Below are 15,108 nucleotides of genomic sequence, written 5' to 3' on the forward strand. Positions count from 1 at the left end.
TATAAGCAATATTATTCTGCTCAGATTGTGCAAGAGCCATTTAGAATGCAGAAATATGCATCAAAGAATTAACACTGTACATCTGACCTGTTCAAAATATAGATAACAGGATTGCTTTAGCTAGACCCATTCAGGGAATGGGTCTGTACACTTTTCAGGTATATACCAGAAAACAGCCACTATCATAGAAAATGACAAGCAACAATTAATGGCCTATGAAACTACAGCAAGCGAGTGTATTTAGACAGCACCATGCAATTAGCTCTTTTAAGAAAATGTAGTAAATACTTATTTGTGCAAACAGTAGAGTAAATTACACACTCTTGAAACACATTGCAACATGATTCAGCTATTTTTAAGTGAGAACATAAATGAAGCCTTGAAGTGTGAAGCTAACTTTGACACCTGCATAACAATATCTCCAATAATCCATCCAGCTTCTCTTTAATTTATTGAGCTCTCCATGGCTGAACTGCAGATACTCACTGAATGTGACATGCTCCTTCGTTAGTCCCTTTTTCCTGCTGGGGTACAAGTTCACAGAGGGAACCTGAAGCACTTGACTCATTCTGTTTTGTTGATGCTGATGGGTTTTGGTGGTTTGGCCAGTTGATCTCATTGGTACTGGAGACATTTCTGAGGATTTTGTCCCTCTTCTCTCACTTAAATTCTTGGTCACTGTTACGGAAAAACAGTATATAAGTATCTTGTACTATGAATTACAGTATTATTACAATCATTCTAAGCACAATCATCCAGACAAAAACATTCAGATAAAACATTCAAGATGTCTTCTATTCCAAGCATTCCTATCTTGCAGCACTGAAGAGGCAGTTACACAAAGAGATACATAAAAACCCACTGTTAAGTGCTTTAAAGTGTTACAGAAGTACTTTATCCAAAGACAGAAATCACATGATTTATTTCCACCACAATTAAATTCCATACTTCGCACTGTTTGTACAAACATCTGAAGACGTAATAGTTTCTCTTTCAAAAATATGTAATGTCACACAAGGGAAAAGAAAAGCTTGTTTTGCAACTGGCAAAGCTTTCACTAGATGGCACAATTGACTTGCAACACAGGACACAATCTCTGCTTTAATTACAGAGCAATTAATAAACCCTTTGTGGAGTTAAGGCCATCTGACTTCTTAAATTACTGTCGAAATACTTGGATTGCAAAATACCTGCTGCTTGCTCTTTCTGCAAGCAAAGCCAGGAGAATCTTGCTACTGAGGTAAGGGATTAGGAAGCTGCACCTCCTACTACTCTGAACATGAGCAAAAAAAAATTATCTACATAAAGAGCCTACAAAGGCATGTAACAAGCTTCCTGATTCAAAAGGTACTTTGTCAAATTTTGAATATCAGACTGTAGTCAAACCCACTGAGTGCAAAGGAGCCCCCAGTCTGAGTGGTTCTGTGCTCTAACTCCACCAGAGCAGAGACTGCAAAGAGGCTGCTGCTTCCCTTGCTCTAAGAGGGCTCCATCATTTCTGCCAGCTCAACGAGTCCACTGTGTTCTCAATTCAACTCAACTGATCAGCCAGATCAGTGACATGCACCACACTTCAGTCTTAAAAAAAAAAAAAAAAAAAAAAAAAAAGTATTTTAATACTATGCCACTCTACTATATTTATTTGTGTCCATTTGACCTTCAGTCATCTTTTTTACTGTTAAAAAAAAGTACTTGATCGTACAAGGAGTACGATACACACAAGGAGTTAACATCGGTGTATATTCCTGATTTTTACACCCAAATATCTATGGCTAGCATCGTACAAACAGTATTCATAATACAGACATATGATTTATTCAAAAGATTTGAAAAACTGCCTTATAACATGTGTTTCTCTCCTGGGCATAGTATGGCCATTTGTCATGTTTGCACATAAATCATCTACTAAGAAGTCATCTTTACATGCTTTAATTTGTTGTTTCTACAGGATAAAAAACACAAAAACAAAACAAAAACACCCAATGGTGCTACCTCTAAGTGGAAGCATTCCCTGCTATTACATCTCTGGCTGAACATGGCATAAGCAGAACACACATAACTGTGCACACTCTGCACTGTCCCCTTCAGAGCTACCTGTGATTCCTCACATCCTCAGGCGCACAGTTGACGTGAACACAGATTAACATTTTTAAAAATGGAATCAAGTATGGCCGATTCCAGAAGTCTATATCACTACTATTTAAAAAGAAAGTTAAAAATTTGCATTAAAAGCCACCTTGGGAAATAATAGGAATTTACAGTCTTCAATACTGAATAATGAAAAAGACTTAAAGTTTTATCTTCAAGTTGTCACCTCTTACTTGTACTTTTAACACATCTCCTTAATGGACCGAATGGTCTTTGAAAACAACAAAAACAACAACAAAAAATGTAGTATACTGTATCTGGACAACAGACAAACATGAGATGTTATTTTGCTAGCAAGATTATTACTTGTCCTCTTTTAAAACCATCCTAAAAACTTTTCAAGCACTTGAAAATTTATTATGAAAAAATCACATGCAGTTACAATTGTTTAAGTAAGAATTTACTGAACTGTGCAAGACAAAAGACAGATCATGTAACAGTGTGTTTAGTTAGGCAGTTTAACAGAAGCTCAATATATGAAAAACTGTCCTGTTGCAGCCCTCAATTTTGGGCTGTCAAGCCATGTCAATCCTATCTGTCAGTACTGGCCTGACTTCCCCTTCTCAACAATCTTCTTTTATTCTAAGCTGTAATCCATTGCACTTTCTGTATTGATTTTGTCTCTTTTCATTTTCTTGCTGTTCACATGGTAAACGTTACTTTTATCCTTCCTAATTCCGTACAAGGACAGCAGGGCAAGAATAGATCTAATGTTCTATTGAATTTCCTTCCAGTCGGATGAAAAAACACACAGTTTAAGAACTGAAGGTCAAATTTGAAAAATAAATAAATAAATAAATAAAATAAAAAGCTTCACTCCTAAATTTTGCGAGTTCAGTCAAGACGAGAGGATGAATGCTGGCTTGCTGAAACTGTTTTAGTTAGTCTGTTAGTACATGAAATGACAAACAAGCTGCTTACTTCGGTATTTTTTGTTGGAGAAGAGAAAGACCTTAAATATTGTCTCTTAAATATTAAATATTGTGACAAATATTGTCTCTAAGAAAGACCTTAAATAGAAAGGAACAAGATTTTTAAAAAGTGAGTGTAGATTATGTCACACTAACAGATCGCTGTACTCACGAGTGCTATATGCAGGCTCACACTGAAGTGACAGTATTTGGATCTTTTCTTCATCTGTTTCTACATTCAGGTTGGACAAGTACTGCTTCACCTTCCTTGCCATCTGGGCATCCTCATACAGTTTCTTGGCATTCAGAAGCGAGCTGCGTCGGGCACGTTTCTTGTGAGCGCCTCCCTGTACATCGAGCATGTTTGAGTTTGTACTGCCCTGGCTCAGAGACCTATAAAAGAAGAGAGCAAATAAGTAAATTTTTGGTTCTCATCAGCGATGAGGAGCAAAAGTAGCATATGCTGAAGCAGATTAATACCAAAACTCTTCAGTTAGGGCTAGTACATGCTGATGCAAATGAGTTAAGAAGATGAACAGCATTAAAATAACATTTGTCTTAAAATGCCCTGGTAAAACTGATAGCAGCATTTTGAGTCTAGGAAGGAATTGCTCATGAAAGCGTGGAACTAGCAGGAATGAGGCACAATGCTACATAAACTCCCCCCCCCACCATCTAGCTCTGCTAATGGATGTTAGTCTTGTTCTGCAAAACCCATACTACCTCTAGACTGCAACAGCAGACCAACTTGCTAACTTTGGGTCAGTCGGTTCAAGCAATTTGCTACCCACTGTATGTTTCAGGCTTAAAGCAGAAGCTTCTTGCAGTTAACTGACCACAGAAGTGAGTGACTAGTGTAATCCTCTTAGGATACTCAGCTTCTGATAATGCTTAAGTAAGAGAAAAACCTATGTTAAATATGCAAAGTACATTTTATTATGCACTTAATTCCTTTCTCCAATTAAGTAAACACATCTACAAAAGAGAAATTACTTGTGAAGTATCCTACAAGTCAGGGAGACAGTGATAACACACATACGCTCAGACTTGTAGACTTGCATCTATGAAAGAGCATGACCAACAACTGAATATTCCCACTTTACACTGCCAATTTTATCAACAACTGCACCAAAAATAGATAAATCAAATTGTTTAACTTCCACTAATTACTATCCATGATGGTCATTCTTATCCTCCCCTCATTTTAGTGCTCAGTTAGTGACCAAAGGACTGATCTTGCTATAATTCAAATATATTCTTAATATATTCAAATATATTCTTAATATAATTCAAATATACCCATCACCTCTGCTTCTACTATCAAATTACTACAGATGCACTAGTCCTAATCATTTTTTTTTTGATAAATGAAGGTCATGGCATATATTACAAGTAAACTTTAATGGAAAATTTCAGTAAAATTGTTTCAAGTTTTTGTAAATATACAAAGGAATAAATTTTAAAAAGATAAATTCTGCATAAAGATACTTATCAAGATCTTAGATGTGTTTACAGAATCGCAAGTGGCACAAACCAGATCCAACATAAGAATCCTAACAGCTAGGAGTCTAGGAGTCAGAATTAAAACTTACTGTTTTAGGAAGCTTAAGGAATTGAGCATATCGAGCTTAAAAACTAAGGAGTAGACAACAGCTACTAGCCACATTTACAAAGTTTAAGAAATTAAAGCAAATTCGGAGAAAAATATACACTTAGAAAGTGTGGCAGAACTGCACAGCTTAATTAAACAGAAAACTAACACTATTCTAGGCAAAGATCACACATGGCATGGTGGACTGTGTGCACTCCCCCAAACAAGGGGGCACTTGTGTCTACTATGGATAACAAAGCTAGTTTCTATTACGTAAGAAAATAGGGTATATTACACTAAATTTATTTTTAGTGATATAAAAGTTATACTTTTTACATACATGCCATTTCTTTTTAAATCTTGACTTATACTTAGTCAATTACTTTTTAAAATAGTTTTTCCTCATTCAACTGCTCCCAGTAATCCCTAAGGTTAGAAATGACTAGCCCCAGCACGGCCTTCCATCGTGCTTAAGGCCGTAGGAAGCGCTAGCCCTAGGGAAGGTGGCTCAGCAGGGTCCTGCGGACATCTCCGGGGAATCTGCAGCACGAGTGGCCAATCACGGACTATGCAACGCAGCTCATCAAGCTCTCAGCCCCCAAGGGCATGGCCACGTTGCAAAGTTAGCTCCACTGACCAGCATCCACACGTGTTCGCTCCAGCTTGTCTAGCATAAACACTAACATCTGTCTCCCTAGGCATTTCTGCCCTCGCTGCTTGTGGGGATAAATGCGTTCTTCGGGCCAAGACGACTGGAGACTCTTTGCTGGTGAATCACTTTGCTGCACCAGACTTGCTCTGCCACTTGCAAGGCAATTGCAAAGCGCCGCAAAGTGCCTCCATTGCACTTCCAGGGCAGACACACTAGAGCAGGGCCGGCTTTGGACCACGTCTCCAAAAAACGCGTAACTTGAAAGTGCAAAGGCATGTGGGCTCAGGTACACAGGTGACAGTGTTTGGGCAAAAACACACATAGGAATACATTAAATATGGCTAAACTGTCATCTAATCACTGTAATCTGAGAGCATCAGTTGGCACAAGATTATTAGCCAATCTTATTACTCATTTGCCATCGTTCTGATGTTAGTCCTTGCACAAAACTCCCTGGGAAATCAATGAGGATTTCAGTGTATGCATACTGACTTAAATTTTTCAGACACACATTAAAAAGCAAATTATCTTTTTTTAGAGATAGTCTGTCTTTCAATATAAACATTTATCAGCTTATTTTATTAAGGCAAAAGAGAAACAACTTATCTAACACACAAAAGCAACTCAATCTTCACAGCTGCAGTATGAAGTTGACTGTAAACCCCCTACTCCTCTTTTCCAAAAAATACGTATTGCAGGGTTAATAAAATGCATGCTGTATTTCAGATGCATGCACTAATAAGGAGGATGCAGTATGTTAAGAGTTGCATAGTCTTTATCTTAGTTGCATTCATCTCTACACTTACCCCAAACTTCTCCACCTCTTCTTCCTGTAAGCAAGAGCCATATACATTGAAGCATGTATTTGAACAGAAAAGCACAGGAAAAAAAAAAAACAGTTGAGAGTCAGGAAGAAAGATGTAGACAGGAAAGAACAGAAAAGAAAAATTTTCTATACAGTAAAAATCTTCTCAAACAGTAACACAATGCCTTAATGGAATGCAAGGGCAGGACTTGCTACAATACTTCAATATGGAAGAACATCTATCAGTTTTTTATTTCATTTTTAAGTTGAAGCTATAAATTTAGAAGTCAAACTCTTTTTAAATTTTCTTGTTAATTATTTTGTATAAGTCAAATTTAACTTTGATGGAGTGAGTGAAAGCTTTTCAACTTATTCATATTGCAAAAACCATAATTAACTTAATTTATTCTATGCATTAGGACCACAGTACATGTATGAGAAATCATCATCAGTATTCAAGTTTAAGATGTTGTTTTCTCTTGATTGCTTGCTGGAAAACAAGCTGTTTGCTAAAAATACACTGAAAAACTGGATGCCCTATATTAATTGGTAATGAACTTGTTAGCAAGTCTCATGTTACCACTAAAATGTCTTTTCTTCTTCATTTTTAGTCTTCTTCAAAAAAGATTTTATTGGTAGTTCATCACAAACAAACTGATAGATCAAACACCAGAGGCAATGAAAATGAATATAAATGATGTGAAAACATAGAATGATTTTCTTTTAATCTTTAGCACTATCTCTAATATTAGATGGCTAAGCATTTTATGTGAGCACATTTACTTTAAATTGACGTGGTCTTTAAAATGTGTTTTGTAATTCTGAAAAACATACTAAAGGTAAGCTATTTACTTAGTATCAAATTCCTTTAATGATTTGAGCTCATTAGGTCTTAAAGTGCAAAGGGTATCAGGGAAATGTACTTATAGAAAGATTTCATCTGAAAATGCCACAATTTCTGAAAAGCAGTTAGAACTTATCAAATAATTAGTTTTATAATTTTACATTAAATAGGGAATTTTGCTAGGTCAAATACAACAGTGTGAAGGCTAATCTCCACTTTAAAAGGTGTCCTTTAAACAGCGTTTACAAGGGATCTGTTATTTGTGACTCAAAGTAGGGGCTCGGTAGTGATTCAGTACGGGACATCGCCTTGCGCCTCCGCATTTGAACGGCACGTTGAGGCCGCCGCAGGGCTCGTGCCTGGTTCGCCCCGGCCAGCTCCCGGGGCAGGGAGAGGAAGGCAGCACAACCCCGACCGGCAGGGATCTAGAGGGGGATACAACAGAGGGACCGATGCTCTTATTTCAGCCACTGGGAAGCAAGCAGATGCGGGAAATTATTTAGTGGCATTAAACGTAGTCTGGAGCACCAGAATAGGAACAGTGGTACTTTTATTCTGCATTCTGCTAACACAGAGCCTCATGAGAGTATACACGAGGGAAGACACCAAAAAGGCCACAGCCCTCCAGCCTGACCATACCACACTGTATGCAGGTGGACTGAGCTGTGCTGGTCACGAATAAAAAAAATAAATAAATTTTTTTGGTGACTTTTTTTTCATGTTACCAGAGGTTGCTTTAAAAGTAACATTTCAGATTTTACAAGGGGAATTAAGGGTTTTTTTTTAAAATGTATGATTTTCCTCAAGCACTTACATCTCTCCTGAAACTCTACTGACACTAATATTTTATTTAGCAAAAATACGGGAGCCTATTTTTCTTTGATTTTTAAACCAACAAATTGGTTTAGTAGTCATTGAAAGCAACTCTTAGAAGCATTGACGGTATTTCCACAATTGGATGAAGATTTCAGTTCTCATGGTAAATGTTAATGGTAAGTTACACGATGAAATATTAATGTATTTATGCACACACAAGCTCAGGTCCCTACCCACTGTTAGGCAGCTTCGATCCTACCAGCTTTTTAAATTGCGCACCTTTGTCTGAACATCACGGCCGGATCCATGTTCGCCGAGGTCATCCTGACAACTTGGCGGATTTCTTTGGCGATCATTCTGAGTTTCTCAAAATTTACCAGGCCATCCACTTTTGAATCATTTCCTGTATAATTTAAACATGTACCAAAATGAAATAAGAAATACTATATATATATATATATTATTTTTTTTTTTTAAATGAGTGATGTTACTAGCCTCCTACACTAAACACACGGACACGCTCCCCTCCCAAGACTGTTTTAATCGAAACATCAGGAAAACACGAAACGGCATCAGGGCAAAATACAAATGCCAGCCAGGTCCATTCAAGCTACCTAGCTTTGCCTTTGCTAATCTAATTCTAATGTAGTATTTGTTGGAAGAAAAAGTAGTAAATGAACTATGCCCAAATTCATTATCATAGATGTTAAAATAAGATAAATATAGAACTGAAAACAACAACAGTCATATTCTGAAGCTAGTTGAAATAGTTTTGAGACATCCTGACCAAGAATTTGGCACATTTAGAAAGCCATAATCTTAACCAACTGTGAGCAGAACTTTATGTAAAAGAAAAAAATTGATTTTTTTTAATGAAAATGCTGAAAGCAAGAGTAGGAGGTGTTGTATCATTGTAGCTCTCTGAAAGCCACAACACAGAGCTAAACCTAGAAACACTGCAGCTACAAATTTCTGTAATAGAAATACATTTAAAATAGTCTAATTTCTAGTCAGCACACTCACCAACTCCACCATACTAACCTCAGGAAAACTGAAGATTAAACACTGTTTATAAAGCATTAAAAATATGCACTTTTTTTTTTATTTTTGTCTAGGATCAGTCTCTTCCATTACGCATTCAGAATTACATTTCACTTTACTCCTACAAAGGACATATCAAAAGCATTATACTGGTGGCAGCTTCCTTTTAGTCATTTGCTGGATCACTTAAGCAAGGGCTTAAATACACTCAATGCTTAGTTTATTTTTCCTCTATGTTTGACATTACCTTCGTGTAGAAATGTAATATCCTTCTTGACAACGGGAAAGAGTGGAATAATTGGAGGCTGCATGCTCTGACTGCTAAGGATGTTGCGGTATTTTGCCATGTTTCTAGATGGATCAAAAAGATCTTGAAGGTCTCTAAGGTGTTTTTCATACTTGCTTGGTAACTTCTCCCAAGTACCTCTGAGACGTGCTACTGGTGCTAGATTTAACCCACTGCAAAACATATTTTATTATTAGCTGTTAAAGGGGTCACTACATTTCATAAAGAAGTAAAAAGTTGTTTTCTGTTTCAAGAACTAAAAATATTTTTCACAAGGTTAACTGTAAAGTGGGGTAAATGCCTGGCTGCAAAGCAAGCTCATCACAATAAACCACTGCTGTTCCCTCTCACGAAGGAGCGAAAATAAGAAACTTAAAGAACACGACTGTTTCCTATTCACAGTGTACAGAAGGTAAGTCAGCCTGCCAATGCAATCTACCTGCAGCGTAGTACAGACGCCCATCTAACCTAAGTCCTGTAAAAATCTATACCATGGTAGGGACAAAAAGAGTGAAAAATTTATGAGCTGATTATACAGTTATAGTAGCAATTGAGAACACTACACAGAGCTCATCACAAACAAAAGTGAAAAGACTTAAAAACATCATGTTTAGAGTATTTGTAAGCAAGCTCCAGTAGACTGAAAACTGAAAGTAATATATATGCTGAAACTTGTTATCGTGCCATCATTCTCTCTAAGTCACTGTAAAAATATATCCAGATTTAGCTGGGTATAAATTAGAAATTTAATTAAATATATTCAGTCACCCTATCATAACTTTTCACCAGGTTAGTTCAATGAGGTTTGCAAGGATTGCAACATTTTTGTAGCTGTAGAACTACAAAGCGCGTTCTACTCTCCAGCACGTATTAACACGTTGCAAGGTCAAACCTAATTCTCCAAAATCTTAATAGATTCACGACTGAGAACACTTTCAGCTTGATTTTGCATAGCTATTCATATTTGCCTGTCTTATAGTTAAGAAAATCTGATTTTGATTGAGCATCTCTGGGAAGATAAGTGAGTTATTTCACATAAAGAGCAGAAAAACAAAACCGCCATGTGAAAAGAGAAGGTGTTTCGCATCTTTCTCTCCACACCCACATATCCTTTCTTCTACGGGAAATTCTCTTCAGTAGTTACTCAAACAAACTTTTAAGTTGAATGATCTTACTCTTGGTGGAGGTATATCTTGGTAAGTGGTATCTAGAGAGTTCAACTCAACTTGCGCATTTTCCTCTCAGGACAAGAATGTCACTGAAGCCTCCAAATTCCAGAAAGGAACTGAACGGTTTGGTATTAGCTTAAGTTTTATGAAGTACAAAAGACATGGGCAACAAACTGGAGTGAAGTATCTAGCACTAAAGCAATCTCAAAGATTTTCTTTTAAAGTTGAACTTAATAGTAATCACTAAGAGCAGCACTGAGGGCCTCTGCTGTGAAGTCTTTTAACTTATGGTTAAACAGAAACAAAAATATTTGCTAAATCAGCTAGACACAAGAACATATTTTAAAATGGTATTTGCAGAGACATTACTGATATTGGGATACAGCGTGAATCCAGATCTTTGTCTGATGAATCGTGGAGTTATTAGTAGTAAATTAAACTTGGATATTACATAATTGTGAATAAAGGAAAACCGTACTCAGCCTGCTAAAGTGATTGGAAAAGGGAGGAAAGTTTGACACCAGAATCATAAAAAAAGAAAAAGGCAGCAACATATAAGCAGGTTTCTGAAGTTCAAACAGTGCTTTCGTGCAAATCACCTCTTTCCCTGCTAGCCATTAAAGACGAGGCAGTCACACAAACCACTGTAACAACGCTGAACCTCTTCTGAGGTCGTGGGAGGAAAAGAACACAATGAAAATGCAGCTCTTCTACATCTGGTGTGTTGAAAAGCCTGGTAACTCCCTTAAAGCTATCCAGCGCCATCAGTAATTTGTTCAGAAAACACTTTCTTTCTGTTCAGTTTAACGAAATTGCTTTTGACACCGTAAGTCAGATCTGACAAGTGGAAAGTACTTTACCTTATAACTGCAAACATGGAATTGAAATTCTTGCATTCTCGACAGTGGAGGGCAATTTTAATGAAATGCTTAATAATCTTCATTCTTTTGAGTTGGTTGGGCTCTGCTAAAATTTCCATGGCAACCCAGAACGTCTCTTGATTTATGACATCCTCAAACTGTTTTAGGCGAGCGTTTCCTGTTTTGGAGTCCAGCTTGTAAAGGTCATCAATGTATTCTGTAGGCTCAATATTACGAAATAACTCAAAGTCTCTCATAGAAAGCTGCGTGGCAACCTCAATGGTGCTAAGCTGCAGAAGGGAGATTTGGCTTTCTCTCAGTAACTCTTGAGCATCCTCATCGGAGCATAGTGTCTCCGTCTCCATATTGTTTTTCAGGTAATACCTAAAGAACAATTGAAGTATAACAAAACATTAGAGATGGTCTTCTGAGGGTCTGTGAGCAAAGAGATGCTGAACTGCCCCAATCAGCTTAGTCGCTGCTGACACCATAGAAGTGCACACACAAGAGTACTTCTGGGTGACAGAGGACAACCCGGAGCAAGAGGCAATGACAGAGGTAAGAATGGACAGCATAACCTTGTACTTCAGCACAAGATGTTGTTGTTATCTAAGTAAGATCTAGCTCTCCAGAATTCAAAGTCATTTTGATCTTTTATACCTCTCTGCTAGTATTATTTCTATGTAGTACTTGGTAACAGGCAGTAGCTTTCACCTTCAGAAAAAGGTCAGTTACTTTTCTATTTGTAAATTCAGTAGTGAAATAACATTTAAAGCACACATTAGCTCTGAGAAATTTGAAATCTGTTATTAATGCATTTCTCCATTTCTTACATAAATTTAGCATAGCATATTAATATATACATGAAGTACACAATATTCAGGAAATGAAAAGGTATCTGGAAAATTCATTTTCATGGTCTAAAGCAGATAACTTAAATGCAGCAAAGTCTATTCCTCATAAATTCTCTTTGTTGCCTAGAAAAGAGGACTAAAGAATTTTTTTTACTTAATAAACCTTCTTCCAGTATGGATCAGGTCATCAGATAAAAAGGAAGCACTTAAATTTTCAGAAAACATTCATAATAGCTCACAAAAATAGAAGAATTTATCTCAGGTTAGTATCAGTTCACTGCAGTATTATATCATAGAGAAAGATACTACTTGTATCCTTTAACCACAAAGTACATATGGAAACTGTCAAAAAAAGAAAACAATGTCAAAAAAAGAAAAAAATGTTTTCCTTTCAAGAACAAGCTACTATATACATTATCCTGATTGGCTAAATTTATTTGTCATCAAGTGAGCTGGGGTAGGTTTCGAGAGTTTTTTTGTTTGGTTGGTTGGTTTTAAGAGTAGAAGGGGAACATGAAAGAGCAAAAAAGAGAAAAGAAGAGGGAAAAATAAAATACTAGCATTTATTTGCCTATTCTTCTAACAGAGAGCTGTCCTAGCACCTCCTCTCTGGAGCAATGTGTAACCCCATAACTCTTAGCAAACGCACCTTTAAGGAAACTCCGTTTGTGCATCCAGAGAGGAAAGCAGTTATTTATGAACCTTCCACAAACACACTGTAAGAATCACTGTGTTCTGGAAAGACTCTTGCTAACTCTTGACCCAATACATGGCTGTTTTCAGAACTACTGGCATTTAGGAGAGAGGTAGGTGTTACTCCTGTCCCTCCAGACTTCGAAGTAGAAGGAAACCTTTTCTCCAGCATTGATAGATGTCACTGAAATTCAGTGTGATTACAGGTGCACGCTTGGAAACCACACATGCAGAGAGCAAGAAATGCCTTGCTCGCACCCTCTGGCAGAAATCCTCTCTCATACACCCCAACAGAACCTGGTATTTACATACTAACTGCAAACACTGCTCTTGGTCACAAAAGCAGCCACAGGAGCTGTTTCCAATGAACACAAAGAATAGATAAACTTCTATAATGATAACCTAAAAAAATTAAGGTTACTCATTTGCACATAACCAGGATCAGTAATTCTGTTATGTTTTATAAGCAAATTATGTCTTTAGCCGTCCTCTGTAATGCAGAAGTAAATCTAGGCATTTTGCTCCTATTTTAATTTAAAAGCACTCACTCCTCAATGTTCCTTTCATATGTTTCAATCCTAAAAGGCAAAGTCAAATAAACACAAACTAAAATTAAAATAAGAGTGCATTTACCGTCCATTGAGTTGAATCCTGTCCGCCAGTTTTGAGAACTGATCCGGAAGCCTCCTTTGCTTTATGACCCCCTCCGGGCTGACAGACACTTCACAGAGCGAGTAGGTGTCCGGGGCTCCCGTCAGGTTGAACTCATGCACAGCGTGGCTCACAACTTCTTTGGCTGTAGTGTCTTTGCTGATGATAATGTAACAGCTCTGTTGATCTGCTTTGAAAACTCTGATTACTTGATCTGGAATATCTAAAAACAACAGAAAAACGTCTTTAAAGTTACTTTTCCCTTGACAAGACAAAAGGTCACTTACTGCACTATTTGATATAAAACAAACAAAAAACCCCAGCAAGGAAGAAAAAACACGCTGGATGTGATAAACACCTATTAATATTAATTAAAATATCCAGTCTTTTCCCTCAGCTGTGAATTAAAAGAGGATTTCTCTTCTCTCTGCCTTTCCACAAGGGAATTAATCTGCATATTACGTCGTGGCCATGAGCGAGGCCCAAGGCCCCCGTACGCCTGCGGTACCATCACAGTACTATTTTGTGCACGGTCCTTCTCAGTGCGAGAAGCACGACTCCCTTCCGGCTGCTGGGGAGGGCCGGGGCGGGCAGGGGCGAGGGGCCCCTTCCTCCGGGGCCTTGCCTGCACCCGATACCGCCTGCAGATCCTGCCTGCAGATCCTGCCTGCCGATCCTGCCTGCCGATCCTGCCTGCCGATCCTGCCTGCAGATCCTGCCACTCGCTTCCTCAACCTGAAGGAACGGAGCTGCTGCCAGCACGCAACTCTTGCGCTACTGTCCTCACTTAGAACACGTTTGATGTTTTAAAAACATGTTTTAACTCAGACAACAGCTTCATCTGAAGCAGATTAGAGCAGGTAATAAATTCTCATGCATCAAACATTTAATTTACAGCTTGATGCTTGCTGATAATTCACTCTGTTACTATTATAAAATGCTTGATTTTTAAAGTAAAGCTGACTAGGAAAAAAAAGGGTCAAAAGCGCCCTGTTAATTAAAATTCAAGGGAGCACAAGGGAGGGTTTTTCATTTGCTCGTTTCCCTCCCGCCAGCTCTGAAGACCAAGCCTCAGCAGGCTTGGGAAGAACTCACGGAGGAACAACGCTGAGGGACAGCGACCTCAGGGCTACTCTTCCTTGCAGCAGCACTCGAGTGTGTTTTAGGGGGGGTAACAGGAACTTTGGGGCAAAAAGACTGCAGGTCATTTATGATCCCATGCCAAAAGTTTCACTCCACGGGGGGGGGGGGAGGAAGCAGCATCACTCACAGCAGGCATAAGAAAGATCATAAACGGGAGGAAAGGCAGTGCTATGAAAACAGCAGTCAAAAAAAGTTCTGATCAAAAACTAGTCCTACTAACTGCTTCATTACCGGGACCGCAACGTTGCCAGTAGGGTCATATTAATCAGTGGGCACCACACAAATCTGAAGTGCTCTACATGTACACAAGTGAGGACGGTAAGGAGTAATGTGTATCATGCACTCATTTCGGAGTGAAGTCGTGACGATGATGCTTTGAATATTTTGGGAAATGACAAAAAAAAATCTGACATGTACTGACAAAAATCGAATCAACACATGAGCCAAACTACAACTCTGGCATGGTCATGAAGCCTTACAACCTGTGCTGAAGATCTGACTGAAGAAATCAGATCCTAATGCCATAACGATATTAACACACCTAAAAATCAGAATACATTCAAGATCTAACACCAAAATTGAAATGTAATTTTGAAAAAAATCACTTTGCAACCAAAACTCAGTGCAACTTACGAGTGACAGAT

At 38.0% G+C, this 15,108-nt stretch overlaps 1 protein-coding gene across 3 annotated transcripts in view; it reads right to left on the bottom strand.

Moving 5' to 3' along the window:
• The window catches only part of RAPGEF6 (Rap guanine nucleotide exchange factor 6), a 135,238-nt gene that overhangs the window by 19,597 nt on the left and 100,533 nt on the right, over positions 1–15,108 (bottom strand). For 2 of the 3 annotated variants that reach the window (XM_062587799.1, XM_062587801.1), the window contains exons 18-24: positions 13,304–13,544; positions 11,124–11,507; positions 9,056–9,267; positions 8,047–8,170; positions 6,109–6,132; positions 3,232–3,452; positions 487–678 (exon numbers count right to left, since the gene is read on the bottom strand). In XM_062587799.1, the coding sequence (XP_062443783.1) occupies positions 487–678; positions 3,232–3,452; positions 6,109–6,132; positions 8,047–8,170; positions 9,056–9,267; positions 11,124–11,507; positions 13,304–13,544 (1,398 nt within the window). The remainder of the gene's footprint in view (positions 1–486; positions 679–3,231; positions 3,453–6,108; positions 6,133–8,046; positions 8,171–9,055; positions 9,268–11,123; positions 11,508–13,303; positions 13,545–15,108) is intronic. The other variant, XM_062587800.1, reaches the window with a different exon arrangement.

The sequence above is a fragment of the Rhea pennata genome, chromosome 14, assembly GCF_028389875.1.
Source record: "Rhea pennata isolate bPtePen1 chromosome 14, bPtePen1.pri, whole genome shotgun sequence".
Lineage (NCBI taxonomy): Eukaryota > Metazoa > Chordata > Aves > Rheiformes > Rheidae > Rhea > Rhea pennata.